The 15,849-nt window shown below is 43.9% G+C and overlaps 1 protein-coding gene across 5 annotated transcripts in view; it reads left to right on the plus strand.

Annotated features, from left to right (window-relative positions):
* The window catches only part of klhl32 (kelch-like family member 32), a 31,161-nt gene that overhangs the window by 11,970 nt on the left and 3,342 nt on the right, over nucleotides 1-15,849 (plus strand). For all 5 annotated transcript variants that reach the window (XM_037075931.1, XM_037075927.1, XM_037075929.1 and 2 more), the window contains 5 exons: nucleotides 4,807-4,905; nucleotides 8,204-8,419; nucleotides 11,293-12,019; nucleotides 12,223-12,281; nucleotides 14,852-15,044. In XM_037075931.1, the coding sequence (XP_036931826.1) occupies nucleotides 4,807-4,905; nucleotides 8,204-8,419; nucleotides 11,293-12,019; nucleotides 12,223-12,281; nucleotides 14,852-15,044 (1,294 nt within the window). The remainder of the gene's footprint in view (nucleotides 1-4,806; nucleotides 4,906-8,203; nucleotides 8,420-11,292; nucleotides 12,020-12,222; nucleotides 12,282-14,851; nucleotides 15,045-15,849) is intronic.

A 15,849-nucleotide genomic window follows, 5' to 3' on the forward strand; every position in this document is an offset into this window, starting at 1 on the left:
GTGGAAGAACTTAAATTAGCAACAATTAGCATAAAGTTAATACCGTTCATGGCAAGTGTGTAAATTCCTCAGGTGTAACTGGTGCTTGGTTGAACTTTCAGCGGTGTGTTCCAACCTCCCAGACACACACCACTCAACACAGCCCTCCAAATCAAGATAACACTGTTCAGCTAATGTTGGTCTCCAAGACAGTTGTTCTCAATTTGTTTCATGCCAATTGCCCCAAGGTACCCTCATCATCAAGTAATGGGGTCAGAGTCAACCTCACTTAGCACATTTAAATGGCTTTACTTTGAGAAAATTTTAGGCATGGCTAAGCTAATTAGCATTTTGCCTGCACTGACAGAATTTGGCCAAACAAGCCTCCTACGTCACATAGCAGAGTTCACTGTCTTGTCTGTAGCATCACGAGCTAACACCGCCAGTGAACAACATGCTAACTAACAACAACCAGCTAGTAACATGCTAAGCTAACTAGCATGTTGCCAGCACTGACAGTGACACTGTTTTTGATGTACACACTAGCACTGCAGCATTATACAGAACAGTCCCTTTCAATGTGTTTTATGATGGTATATGTTAATTTGTTGAGTTATTATGGATGCATCGATGTGAAAGTAGAATTTTAATGTTGATGCTGTTTCAAGGAGAGCTAGCTTGAACAACTTTGTATGCTGCTGGGGAATTGAAAGGTCTAGTGTTCAGGATTAAGGGGGAAAAAAAGGAATGGAATAATCATTATTACGTTTTAATTAGTTATCAGTTGAAGCTAAGAATTGTCGTGTTCATATCTACAGGTCTACAGGGTCCTCTTCTACAGAATTCACCTTGTTGCACTGCCATGTTTTTATAGTAGCCCTGAACAGACAAACCCAACGCTGGCTCTGGGGAGGGCCTTTCAGCTTTCTGCAACCTCACAATGAGGTGCCACTAAATCCTCTGCACTGGTTCTTTAATTCACTCCAGTGAATCATATTTCATGAACAGATAAAAGATTTTTAAGGCAAAAAACACTATCTTCAAGCAACTAGTAACAACAATCTTTACTAGTAGAATAGAAAGAGCAGTATTTCCCCCAAAATACAGTCAAATATAAGTTTACAGTGGCAATAAGCGGGTATACTCAAGTAAAGTATGAGTACTTAGAATGGTACTTGTGTACAGTAGTTACTTTTCACCATTGCCAAATATGTCACCAAAGTAAATCAAAACAGCGGATTTGCAGATTACCACTTTAATCTGAGCACCAAAAGCTTCTACTGCAGCGTGCCTTTGGATACAGTGTCATCCAGGAGGGTGCAGGTGCTGCATCAGATCCACTCCGCTCACTGTCACTCCTCTGCTCTCTGTGCTCACGCTGATGAACATCATTCTGGCATTCTAAATAAGAAAACAGAATGAAATTCAAGAAAGCAGAAGTAAAAGTGCGCAGTATTACATTTCCATACTAAAGCAGCGAGACGGTCATGCACGCGAGGTCACCGTTGCTGAATGCCTTCCCATGCCGTGAATAAGTGTGCGATCATCTCTAATAACCCTCCTTGACCTTGTTAGTGCCAGCGATCCTCGCTCCAATAAGCAGCCCAGCGGCTTATGCAGTACACTGAGAGGCCAGGAACTTTGTAATTACTCCTAATTTTATTTCCACAGTGGAAATGAGCAAAGAGTGAGTGGTTGGGCAGTGTAAGTAGGTCAACAGCAGGCTTGCAAACCGCCCTGCTTTGGTTGGCTCAGCTCCTGTCCGCCCAGAGGAGATGATAGCAGATGAGATGAGGGCAATATGCTTATCCCCACACCATAAATAATGACCTACTAAAAATCCTTCAGCCACATGTCATAGGCCAGCAGCGCGGAGACAGGAGACATGCTGCTACGGGATGCTCCCACACTGGAAGCCGGTCAAGTAACTCCAATGAGATTTTTTATTGCGCGCCAAGACCACTGTGGATAAGTCAATCAATTAAACAGCTGGAACTTCCTGCAGTGTTTTATTACCCGCAGTCGGGCAATTTTGCAGATTATAAATTAATTTTTTCCGAGCTGAAAGAATGAACTGAGCCCTCGTGGGTACAAGTGTTCTGCATTCTGCCATTTACGCACAGCTGCCTTCATTTTGTCAGCTCCTCCAGGTGAAGGCTCGCAAGTAACAAGTGCAATAAATGTTGGTTTACACAAGAGCACGCCAAACTCCCACACTGAACCTGCCACGGTGTTATAAAACTTCTGCTGTGTCAGGCTGGAGTGCGCTAACTGTAGTGGGCCTCTGGAGAGGAGAGCAGGATATGAAGAGCGTTTACTTACAGCTATTACAGTGATTATTTGGGGTTCGCTGCTGCTGCCGTCTGCCAGGATGCTGCTGATTGAGCCAAAGAAGGGGGAGAAAATGGAGCGTGTGCTGTTTGCCTCAGCTTATATTCATCTAATAAAAGTAGTGGTGGTATCTGAAATAGGTGTGCTTCTCTGAGTTTAGTTCTCGTCTTAATTAAGAGAATTTGTATCTGATTGGCGATCAAAGAATGAAGTCATTCTATTCCCACTGGTGCGCGGCGCATACAGATTCTAATAATGGAAACAAAAACCCACTCGCTGTATTATTGCTTTCTATCTTAATATATACTAAGCTTATATAAAACCCATAGACTGTGCTGGTGGTTAATTGGACCACTGTCCATGCCTGGCAGGAACCCATACTATGATAAATGTGCAGATGCTGCCTAATTGCATAGGAAAAAAAACAAAAAAAAAACACCTACCAGCAAAGCTGGCTGTTGGAAGTGACTTTAGTTAGAGGGGAAATATTTGATCATAAACCAATTATGCAATTCTTTCCAGTGAACTTCACTACATGAAACTGCTTCAATAATCTTCATATTTATATACAGCCTAGCATGTGATTAAGGCCAACTGGTGACTAAGATGTTTTTGACATCATTTATAGTAAGTGGACAAGCAGGCATTAGAGGAAAGGGAATTTGTTCTGTAAAAATAAAAAAAATAAAAAATAACAATGCCTTTTCTGTTTTCAAAAATCAGAAATAATGAGTAGGCTACAACAGAAATGATAGGCATGAGTGCTGCTCGACAATATTCAGCCCACTGCTGTATCAACACAAGTGAGAGGCGAGGGAGACGAGTGATGAAGTCATTTTTTTTTTTTTTCTCACTTTCACTACTGATGCTGTCACGCCTCTGTGGCTATGTAGGCCAGTGCTGCTGAATGGATTATCAAAGGTTTGTTCAAATCTTCTCTTCAAAACAATGCCAAATTTCATCTGGAGTAGGTGCGTCCGCTGGGTGAAAGGTAACATGGGCCCTGTTCAGTCTGATTGGGCTATTACTGCGATAATTTAGAGAACATTTAACCCCATGCAGTCTTGTTCGTGTGCTGAGAATAGGCACAAAAAGGGCAGTTTACCCCCCATCAAGTACATAATACCTGACTCTGCTCCTGCTAGTGATAGGAATTGGCTGCATTTATGTTGAATGCGTATGGGTGGGTATTATGGAGGAAACAGAAGGATGCTTTCAGCTGCTGTTCATTCAGCTCAACAGGAAGCACTTTGGCAGAATCTGTGCTGTAATAATTGCCTGAATATGTTGCTTTGCCGGGACGATGATAATGATGAATCTAACACATGGGTAGAGCACTTCTTGTGATGCTTTGCAATCTGTCACACTCGCTTTTCCCTGTCCCTGTTGCACCATCTCAAACATTTTTAAATAACCTGGAACACAGACAGGATTCTCAGTGATTCTGAACCAAAATCCACCAAAAAGGACAACGGAAAGATAAATACTGAAATTAGAAAGTACACTGCCTTGTTTTAAAATGTAACTGAGTTTAGGTCAAATTGGCCCTCTGTATGCTTCAGAGCTGACCTTATAATGCATTGTAAATGCAGTTAAGAATATAATATGCTATACTGGCAGGTAGAAGTATCTATCAGAGTGGGCTATTTGTTTTGTTTGTTTGTTTGTGTTCAGAAAATACCATCTTTAATATAATAATTAATCCAATGTATCAAGTCAATGCCAAAACACATATCTTTAGTCACATCCCAATATAGTTTAGGTTTATACATAGTTTTTTTTTTATTTTATTTTTTTTATTTATTTTAATTTTCAAAGAAAAGCCACTAATTTTCATGTTTGAGAAACAAAAAAAGGCTGACGGAAATCATTAATTCACTCTCAAACTGGCTGCTGATTAAATATTTCAGCTTGAAAATGACCCAGAACTTGCAGTTACACACAACAGTGCCAGCCAAAGGCCAGACGGTGAAAAATGACCTGATAATGAACCAAATAAAACCAGACTAGCTGCTAGCTGGTTTAATGTTTACAATGTTTATAATATTAATACATAAACCTTGGTATTGATAGTTTTGGATGAAAACTCAGGGGAGTCACCAATGTTATTAGTTATCACAGTCCATCCCCAGCAGACTGTTTGCACCTGCTCGTTTTGAAAGAGCAGCCGCCAGAGTGAAGACACTCGACTGATTCCACTTTGATGCTGTCCAGCCAATAAATGAACAAGACAGGGTGTAACATGGTTCTAATGCATCTCGACCTAATGCATTTAAGGGTTAATATGACTGATAGGCATTACCAACGGTATAAACAGGAAGAAAACATGCTTACTAATGTGACATTTGCGTGTAATTTCATTTCCTCTGAATGAAGGGATATAACAAATACCAAATGACACTAACTCTGTGTAATACGGTAACTAACCGCAATCCGACTGCAGTGAAATTAAAATTAAAGAAAAATCCAAAGACCTCTGTTGTCTCCTCTGGACAGATCCTGCTGGAGCCAGCGGTGATCCAGGACGTCCTTTCTGCTGGCAGCCACCTTCAGCTGCTGGAGCTCCTCAGCCTCTGCTCCCACTACCTCATCCAGGTACACACACACACACACATACACACACACACACAGCTGGAGACATACAGTAATAAGAGGAATCAGGAGTAACTGCTTTGGCGCTAGAGGTCCCACGAGGTTAATGGAAATCCTGTAATATCATGGAGTTTTGAGAGTTGTGTTGCTCTGAAGAACAGTCAGCTGATTTAATCCTGTCTGCGGGGAGCAGCGAGGAAATTTGCTGTACAAATGAACCACTTAACTTGAGTGGAGCTAATAGGTTTTATGCTAGGACTCATTTCACATGTTTATTGTATTAGTATGAGAATCCAGTTCGCAATTGCACTGGAAACCAATAAGTAGCCTGTTCCACTTGAGACAAACAACAGGGTAGCGTGGACCAGGATCTGAGGTTTATGATAATGTTCTTTCTTATGGGACCTTACACACTGTAATGTTACGTGGGGATAATGGAGAACATATTGATTCTGGCTGCGTAATTTTAATGACAAAAATACTGACACGGCCTCATCATCCTTTCACCGTAATGGAGTAACAGACAAAAGCAACCACGGTCAGACTGTCAACAACTTTAAATTATTCAGCCTTATGCAGTGTGTTTTGCAGTATGCTGACAAAGATCCACATAACCTGTCCTCGTCACACACATGTCATAACAGATACCATGTAAAATGCCATTGATTTTATTCCTCCTTACTAATTTATGTATGAAAAATTGGAGGAAAAAATAAATGACTCTTGTGCTCAGTAAATGAATACATTTGGAAATACATTTGCTACATTGTGCATGCAGTAACTAAGAACTTGCCACCTGTTGAATTCATACTCAAAACAAATAAGGGGCAGCATATCACTAGAATGACCTCTAACTGCTGCTTACTGTAGCTGCTGTTAGCCAGTTAGCTCAGTTTGCTGTGCAGCTAGCGATTTGTCCGGGGTGATGTTTACATTTTGAGCGCAGGGCCTTTGGACTTGGAAGGGATGGGGCTAGCCAGTTAGCATGATAACTTCAGAAGACATCTGCAGTGCAATCGCCACAGCTGTTATTACTTCCCACTGTGTTGATAATTAAGGTTAAATGGTGAATGATTTCAACTGAAATTCTGGCCATACTGATCCTTTAATTTGTCAGTACACAGTTATTTCATCTGCAGCCTACAAAAACTGTAAAAGTGTAAAGATGACAAGTTGGTTTTAAGGATACTCTTGGAGTCTTGAGTAGGCGAGACAGTATTCAGAATTGTGGAGCTCTAGAGGTGCTGGTAGGTTGATTTATACCCTTAGAGAGAATGAGTTGTACCTGCTTCCATTCTTTACATTCAGCTAAGCTGGATGTCATCTGGCCCTTGCTTATTGTTCAGTGTGTGTGTGTTCAAACTCATCGTGTGCATCACTCCAAAGTTTGCTGCAAAAACAAACCTAAACACTGCTGTCATATCAAAATTTAACAACGTCCAAACTACTGTAATCAATATTTAATGGTCTGGTGTGTGCCCCCTCCACAGGGAGCTCAAAGCCAGTGCAGGTTCAGTGTGTTGATCAAGGACACCCCGGTGGGTTGGATGCTTGTCAGCTAAGGTGCCTGATTCAGGTCTCTTCGATAACTAGGCCACTCTGCTGCTCGTTTCATGTGTTTTGTCACCGGGACCAAGATGAATGTGTTGGAACAGAGGCAAAGTCGGCCTACTGTCCTGGGTACGCTGCCAAAAGTAGATAAAAACAAATCAGGTGGAAGCCATTGCAAAGCAGGGTCACTGGGAGGTACGTGATGCACAGTGTCTGACGGTTCCCTGGAATTCTTGCATTTTGCAGTTGCTTTAGAGTCACTTAATTGAATACATAATGAATACTATACAGTGCTAATTCAGCATGTGCATGTCAAATCTCTGCCACCATAATGTCTTCTTGTTACACTGTATTTTACCATCAGTCTGTACTGTCTCTTTTTCATATAGTAAACCTAGCTCAGATCTGCCATCTGGTGGTTGCAGAAGCCTCATCTTTATTGATTTGCAGTGACCAGCCGATACGTCGCTATAGTCACAACGACAAACTCCGGAATAAGTCATTGATTTTTCTGTTTGTTCATCTCTTTACCTGCTAACATCCCTTGTTTGCAGATGCATGTTATATTTGGTATGTGGCTGGAGTGCATAATGGACAGTAAGGCTTTGCCAATAACAGAACACACAGCACCAATACATTGAAAATCAAATATATCAGCTGGTCAGGATCGTCCAACTCGGATGGATATGATGGATACTGATGTGCTGAACTCAGCTAATTGAATATTGAATAACCGATCAATACTACACTTGTTGTGTATGGCACTGTGAGGCCTTTGTCTGAAATGATAGTAACAACACATTATGAGTGGTATGGATGTGTGATAGTTACTGCAGTATTTGTATAATCATAATTCCAACACTCAGAGGGGCATTATGTAACGTTTTTACAATCTATCTTCTTGAGCTGTAGGACCCCTATGCTTGGATTTGGCTCTTTTTGATTCACCCTGCCTGTCTTTTATAAGAAATTGTAAAAACACACAGTTTACATGATACAGGAGGTTTAAGACTTGATCTGACCCCTCATATTAGCAGATCATCTGGGCTGAACAATGATACCAACCGAGGTCCTCAGACCAGATTTCCCTTCCCATCGGAGATCATTTGGATTAAATCAGCCTTAAACACCTGCAGTCTGAATATGAATGTATCAGGAGCACTGTCTATGTTTGTTCATAAGCCCGTGGAAACGTTGCATAGTGCACCTTTAATAAGGACCTTTAATCTAATTTGCTTTAAATCTCGAGGGAGGAGGGGATGTAGCTGATGCATGTTTAGACTGTACGTTCTGAAGGACAGCCAGAAGATGGCAGTCTTATTCCACAAGTCAAGCATCGTTATCTTTTATTTCCCCCTCATTCCTCATGCAGTCTTTCTCTTCTATGTGGCATCTGTAATGTTTTCATTTAATCAGGAAACTGAGATCACCCCACAGTTCACATATACATATTATATTATATTTTTGGCTTATATGCAGCATGTGCTGCAATGAGTGTGTGTGTCTAACCTTTCTAGATGAGTTGGAAAAAAAACCAAACAGGACATCTGTAATTGGTAAATGGAACATATGCTTAAACCGGTGCTGAAACGATGGCTTACATAAAACAAAAATAGAGTTTACATACATAAAAATATAGCTCCTGAGAAATCACACTATTTAGCAGTTCATCTCTTTTGCTGTCTCCCAGTACTAAGTAAATACTGATGTTGTGTACATACATTGGTGTGTTTATGTATTGACCCTGCAGGAACTAAGCAGTGTGAACTACCTGGAGCTGTACCGCGTGGCCGACCTGTTCCACCTGCCCGCCTTAGAGGAGGCCGTGGTGGGCTTCCTGGTGGAGCACCTGTCTGAGCTGAGCCAGAGCAGGCAGGACGAGGCCCTGCAGCTGCCCTACCGCCTCCTCAGGGAGGTGCTGAAGAGCGACCGCCTCACCTCTCTGAGCGAGGAGGAGATATGGAAGGTACCAGACGTGTGTCTGTGTTTGCATGCGTGTGTATGTGTGTGTGTGTCGTCACAGGTGTGCCATGCAAGTAGGGTAAGCAGGTAAGGTGTTATGGTAGTGTGATGAAAAAAAAAAAAAAAGTGAAAACAATCATCTCAGCTTGAAAATTTGAACACATGTATGTTGGAACTAAATTAATCTTTACATATAACACACACACACACACACACACACACACACACACACACACACACACACAGACACAGTACATGAAACAACAAATGAAACACTGCCAGCTTCATCTCCATGTGCTGTTTGTTTATATTAATGCAGATATGTAAAAGGAAGGACTGTTTCTGATGTTGTGGTTATGGACACGTGTCGTGTGTCAGTCTGTGTGACTGTGTGTGTGTGTGTGTGTGTGTGTGTGTGTGTGTGTGTGTGTGTGTGTGTGTGCATGCATGTGTCATGAACTGCTGGGATTGCGGAGTGAAGCAGCAGTGCGGGGTGGGGACTCACTGTTTTGACTGTTCATTTGCACCAATCAGCCTCCCCCCTCCCACCCTCCCCCTCCGATCTCTCTCCCTCTCTGCCTTTCTCCCCTTCTCTTCTCTGATTAGGCCCACCGCGGCTCCATCAGGGCCCCAATCCCCCAGCTGTCACTCGGCCGCCCGTCTGATTGAAAACAATCAGGCCTCTGATGGCACAATTACCCTGACCCTTTAGCCAGCCGCCGCCGCCATAATCAGCCTCTGATTAGGCTGCTTTGGGCCTCCTTCACTTCGCCCAGAAGGTTAATTTGGGCATCAGACGGAAGCGAACGGCAAGCGGGGGCCGTCGTCCGAAAGGGTGAGGGGGGGTGTGCGCGCCAATACCGGACTGATATAGCTTGGCCGTCAATCATTGTCACTCAGAGTTTTCTTCGAGTCTCTCACGCTCTGGAAATCACATTTTCTCTGGCTTTGTTTTTTCCCCCCTCTCTCTTCTTTCTTGCCATCCTTTGCTCTGCCTTTCTTCTGCTCCCCCCTCCCCATACCTCACTCCCTCACTATCTCTTTCCCTCTCTCTCTCTCTTTTGTAGTCTTACTCCCTCTCTTTCACACAAGCACACACACACACACACACACACTCACACAGACACACACCCTCTCACACTTTCTCTTTCTGCACGGAGGGGAAGGAGGGAGAAGGAGTTGATTTATTCTGTGCCCTGAGGAAGTTGTGTGATGCAGCGTGACCTTCACAGTCAGCTGCTGTAGTGCACAGGCGTGTGCACACACACACACGCACGCACATGCACACACACATACACACACACACACACACAGACACATATACTGTCACTTCAGAGCAATGAGGAGGAGAGAGGCGGGGTGAGCGATAGAGAGAAGGAGGCAGAGACAGGAGAGTGGCACAGATATCACAAAAACACAGTCCTGACTTGCATGTTTGTTGCATATTCACTCCTTCGGAGGACTGAAGAAGGGACATGAAAGAGGAGCTGTTCACTCGCCACCAAACACTAAATGCTGTGTTTCGATTTGCGGTGTGATCCTGCCAATTCTCGTCCGGGGTCACCCTTGTTAGGAAACAGCATGTTCCCAGTTCCTGCTGCCCCCAAAACTGGCCTTTATCCGTCTGTATTCACTTCTGTGTGTGTGTGTGTGTGTGCGCGCGCAGATTAGAACCACTTTGTTTTCCTGATGATGGTATCAGTGATCTCCAGTCATCTCGCCCACATTCACACCTCGTCGCAGCTAAATAACCTTCCACCGCTCTCAAGTTCAATTAAATCCCTTCTCTGCAACCCAGTCCGCCTGCATTAAACAAAGGAGGGTGCCTGTGGATATTTACAGTCTGTATATTGAATGCTGCTGATTAATAAGTACTTGTGTGTGTTGGCAAGTATGGATGCGGTGTCGGCTTGCCTCAGTCTTGCCCTAATAGCCTTTAGGTGTCTAGAAAAAAAAATTATGATTAGCGGTCCTACGCTCATTTATTTTCTGAGGTGCCCCCCCCCCCACTTATTCTTCTAATCTTTACTTATTTTCATACTGACTGCTGTTTCTTCCTTCCATTTACCCTCCTCTTGCACCCTTTATTCCTTCCTCCTTCTCTCCGCTCATAACATCTTCCTCCCACCCCTCTTTTAAGGGGCCGTATAGAAATGTTTTGGCTGACCCTTATGTTTCACATTTAACCAAAAGCCAAACAGAGAATTTAAAGGTGACATATTCACTGACACTAGGTATCATACTAGAGCCAAAATAACTGCGCACGTCGTTTGCAGCTGATTTTTTTTTTTCCCCCATCAAGGTCCCTGCATTAGTCCCTGAGAAATATTCACCCTGTCTCACAATCTTAAAGAAACTGAAAAAAAAAAGAAAAAAAAAGACTTTATGTGGATCCGTACTGAAAGTTATTTGGGTCTATTCTAGAACAAGAACCCTCCTCCTAAATTCAGTGTTAATGCATTCAGATGTTTTATGTAATCCTGCTGACAAACCAACTAATCAGTCAACCAACAAACGAATGGACATGGGTGAAAAAATATCCTACTTGTTGAATGTAATCATTTTGATACAGTCATCAAAACATCAAGTAAAATTGTCAGCAGTTGCCAGATTTATGGGAAACATAAGGAAATGGTGAATGCTCATTAGTTTAAGAATAATATGTGGTGGCCCTCACAGCTCCCTGGTAGAGTGTACGCCCCATGTACGATGCTGATTCCTGGGTTCAATTCCAGCTTGTGGTCCTTTGCTGCATGTCCTCCCCTCCTTCTTCCCCCATTCCTGCCCCCCCAAAAAGCTCATTTTAATTAATCAACCACTTAATGAGTGCACTAGGCCTAAAGTAAATAACTTCTTCTCTGCTCCATCTGCCTCTAGTTGGTCGTTCTGTGGCTGGAGCATGACTGTCGCTACCAGTACACTGAGGATCTACTCCAACATGTTCGCTATAGCCTGATGGACGTCCCCACACTGCACCACCTTGCCCGTAGCCACCCTCTGGTCCAGTCCAGCCCTACTGCTGCTGCCCTCGTGGAGGAGGCCCTGGACTACCACCACGCCACCTTCGCCCAGCCCCTCCGCCAGTCGGCCCGTACCCGGCCTCGTTTCCAGTCTCTCACCCTCTACATAGCTGGCGGACGTAAGCGGGAGGTGAGCAGAGTCAGGGAGCTGCGGTATTTCAACCCGGCTGCACAGGAGCATGTACGCGTCGCAGGCGGGTCGAACTGGAGCGAGCTGGCGCCCATGCCCACCGGGCGCAGCCACCATTGCGTGGCTGTTATGGGGAACTTCCTGTTTGTTGTGGGTGGGGAGGTGGAGCATGCCACGGGGAGGACATGTGCGGTGAGGACTGCTTGTCGCTACGACCCCAGGGGCAACTGTTGGACTGAGATTGCCTCCATGAAGGCCTGCAGAGAACACTTTGTCCTGGGTGCTCTGGGTCAGTACCTGTACGCAGTGGGGGGCAGGAATGAGCTGAGGCAGGTGCTGCCCTCTGTGGAGCGCTACTGTCCCAAAAGGAACAAGTGGATGTTTGTCCAACCCTTCGACCGCTCACTGTCCTGCCACGCCGGCTGTGTGGCTGACAACCTGCTCTGGGTCTCAGGTACACAGAGATAAGGAAGGACTCAACACGCTCACATAGGCATTACATTTTTGTTGGATTCTGTTCATTGATATACATGCACACACACACACACACACACACAGGCACAGACACACGTAGTTCGGAGGTTTTACGCACATTTGTACCAAAATCCTTCGCTCTCAGATAGAAGCCATCAGAGTGTTGTTCCTTTTGTATTGCAGGTGGGGTGACGAACACAGCTCAGTACCAGAATCGACTGATGGTATACGACCCCGATCAGGTAACAGTGAAGTGATGAGCTCTTATACTTGTAATCCTTAGACTTATTATTCCAAAGTGTGCTGTAGAGTTTCACAAATTTAAAGCTGCTCGAATCAATATGTTCATATTAGCAATGGGTGAAACGACTGTGCGCGTGACACGAAAGGTGTGGGTCGCACCTGCAGGAAGTTAGAATCACAGTTTCAGTCTCAACAGTCTACCTCTGTTTCATGGAGCTTTATAGCATCTTTCAGCTCGGCTTAACCGTTTCGGCTCCCTCTCACTGTCTGTCTGTCACTGTCATCGGTGCCGTTTCCAGCGGTTGGCAGGCGGATGTTTCCAATAAAACCAATCTGATAACCCACTGCAGTGTACTCTACCTGCTCAGCATTAAAAGTCAGCCAGACAAAGTTAGTTACTAGATAGTGCTGGAGAGCTAGATGCCCATCAGGTTAAAAGACAGTGGCCAGAAGCGTGAATATGGATGCTCTAACTGGATGTGTATAGAAGGCTGGTTCTTTAAAACGTTTGCCATATGAGCTTTATAAAATACTGTACTAATATGTTCGTGCTACATTTACAGCGTGTTGCACTGCCAACAAATTGCTAATTGATCAGTTAAAATGTAAAAAAACAACAACTAAACAATCACATCAAAATAACTTCAAATTTACGACAACTTAATCTGTGTAAAAGTGTCAGAGGGCACACACATAACAAATAACATATTACACAAATCAAATAATGCACATTTAAATAACATTTTTTCTTCCACGTTGCCAATGGACTTCTTGTAGTTCCATACATAAAGATTAAGAAACTCCATCAACACTTGTAGTCCCAAGAAAATCTGTATTGTTAAAGCAACGTGTTCCAGCCCATGGACATCTCCATCAGGGTCTAAAATCAGAAGTTGGACATCGCTGCACTTAAATTGTTTCAGGAAAATTGGCAACAGTGTCATGAGTCGTCGCGCTCTACTACAAACACGTTGGTCTGATGCTCTCGGCTCTGGCAGTGTTGCTGTAGTGTTGGACCTTCAAGACTGCTTTCCCTTCCCCGTGCACCTTGCAAGTGGGTGAATCTGTGCCAGAAAGTCCCACGCTAATTTAGATGTCAGACTTAAAACTTGCTCTGTTTGGTCGGCGTTGTTTCTCCATATTGTAATTCTTTTTGTCTGCTGTGTGCATAATTGCTGTTTCTTCATCCTTTTCGGGGATTTTTGGAAAAGTGGTTTCTTCTCTAAATAAGGATAGAATCCTACTGTTTCCTGATTCTAAAAACTTCAAAAACAAATCTGGCTTTACTTGAGAGGTAATGTCGCCAGAGTGATATTATTGTTGCAAGGTGATGCTGTGTTTACCTCTGAAAAAAAAAAAATACTCTGAAACGGCATCAATGTACCATTTATGGCTTTTTCCGGAGCGTAATACAGACATTGCGCTCCCTATGATGAATTACACAACAGGCAGGTGTCAAGAGTCTGCTAATTGATTCTCACACCATATGGAAATTAATGACGGCAATGTGGAAGATAGGAAAATTACCAAAAAACACTCTACAGCTTTCTTTAGAACATAATCAGTATGATTAATTTGCTTTTTTCTTATTCATGTTTGTAGCTCTGAAAAAACCGGTACTGCTCCTTTAATGCAAATCCTCCCAATGTTGTTTCTATAAGGTTACATCCTTTTACCTGAAGTGCAAAGTCAACAATCGTATACAAACAAACATCAATTTTGTTGCAGTCTCCGGTGCATCGAATCGATTTAATTATTTTCTCTATCGGAATCACTCACACACATCTCGCTGTAGTGGAATGTAGTAAGCTGCACCTTCTGTTTGTCTATGTATATGAGCCAGCTGTTAGAGAGGGCCGGATCTCGGCGAGGCTGTATACGAAAAAAAGGTATGGAGGTATGCGGTGTGTATGTGCATAAGGTGCACATCCATATGGGTCCGTGTTTGTACATGTCGGCGTCGGAAGCGAGGGAACGAAGAAGCGGGCGAAAGAGAGAGGGAGAGAGTCTCATTTGTATTCACCACGAATCTACATTCACCTGCCAGAGCAACAGCAACCCCCCACCCACTCTACCCTCAACAGATGGCCACCCGTCAGCTCCCAGCAGACACACACACACACACACACACAAACACACTCTCATTCTCTGCCTCAATCAAACACTTGCGCGCGCACACACACACACACACACAGACACACACACTGACACAAAATAAGCTTCGACACACTTAGTGAAATGAGCAGGGATCCTCGGTGTAAAATGGAGTGGCTGAAACATATGATTAGAAATAGGGAGGGAAGTCATTAGTACAAACCAGAGCTCCAGTGTCACGTTATTTATCTAGCACTGAGCATACATCAATTACCCATGCATGGATATGCTTAAATATTAATCTTCTTATTCATCCTCCTTCCTTTCCCACCCTCTCTGTTCCTCTCTCCCTCCCTCTTCGTACTACATCTCGCCTCCCTCTCATCTGCATCCCATCATGTTCTTCCTTCTTTCATCCCCTCCACCCATCACTTCACCCTAATCCGTCCTCCGCCGCCGTCGCCTCCGTTTTCAGGACCAGTGGTTGGCCCGCGGTCCCATGTTGCAGAGGCGAGTTTACCACGTCATGGCGGCGGTGAGGAGGCAGCTGTACGTGCTGGGCGGGAACGACCTGGACTACAACAACGACCGCATCCTGGTCCGCCACATCGACTCCTACAACATGGACCTGGACCAGTGGACGCGCTGCTCCTTCAGCCTCCTCACGGGTGGGCAGAGTGGTGAAAGCGCACACGTGACAGTGCATACAGTTCCAAATGTATTCTCTAACCACACGTGTGAACGTGCATAGACCGTCACACTTACACTCTAGATGACTAATTAGGTGACAGTCACCGACTGGTCACCTCTCTGGCCTGCGAGACTGTGCTATAGACAGAGACATACGTGGACTCTACACTAAAACTGCTGCAAGAACAGCTGGCAAACCAAAACCTCTACATAACACATAGGCTGACTGATTGTAAGAATAGTTTGACGTACACCCATTCACTTTTTTACCAAGAGTTATATGAAAGGGTCCACACCACTCTCACAGCTGTACACTAAATATGAAGCTATAGAGAGGAGATGGCTTCGCTTTCATATTCCAGTCTGCAACTTTCGAGTTTTCATTGGTTGTTTTGCGCCACGGCAGGCAGCCGTTTGAAGAAGTTTTGAAGCTCTTACAAAGCAAACTAGCAAACTACTATGTTAGTGATATCGGTAAACAGAGTAACAGAATTCCTCGGATGGCTAACTTTTCTTCTGACGGCCCTGAAAGCATGTGGTCTCACACAGCTTCTCTAAATGATAGGGTCCTACGTGAAAGCACAATTTTCTGCCCAAGCTGAAACTGTTTTGCAATGTCGCTGGACCCAAAGAGGGCAGATCTGAGTCCAAAAACATTTCTAGCTGCCAGGTTTCCCTCAGGGCTATGTGACCAACTGTATATACACAGTAGCATTCCTTTACATTGACTTTGCATTGTGATGACATATTATATTGTATTATATATTATACACACACACACAT

This window comes from Acanthopagrus latus, chromosome 17, assembly GCF_904848185.1.
Source record: "Acanthopagrus latus isolate v.2019 chromosome 17, fAcaLat1.1, whole genome shotgun sequence".
NCBI classification, from domain to species: domain Eukaryota; kingdom Metazoa; phylum Chordata; class Actinopteri; order Spariformes; family Sparidae; genus Acanthopagrus; species Acanthopagrus latus.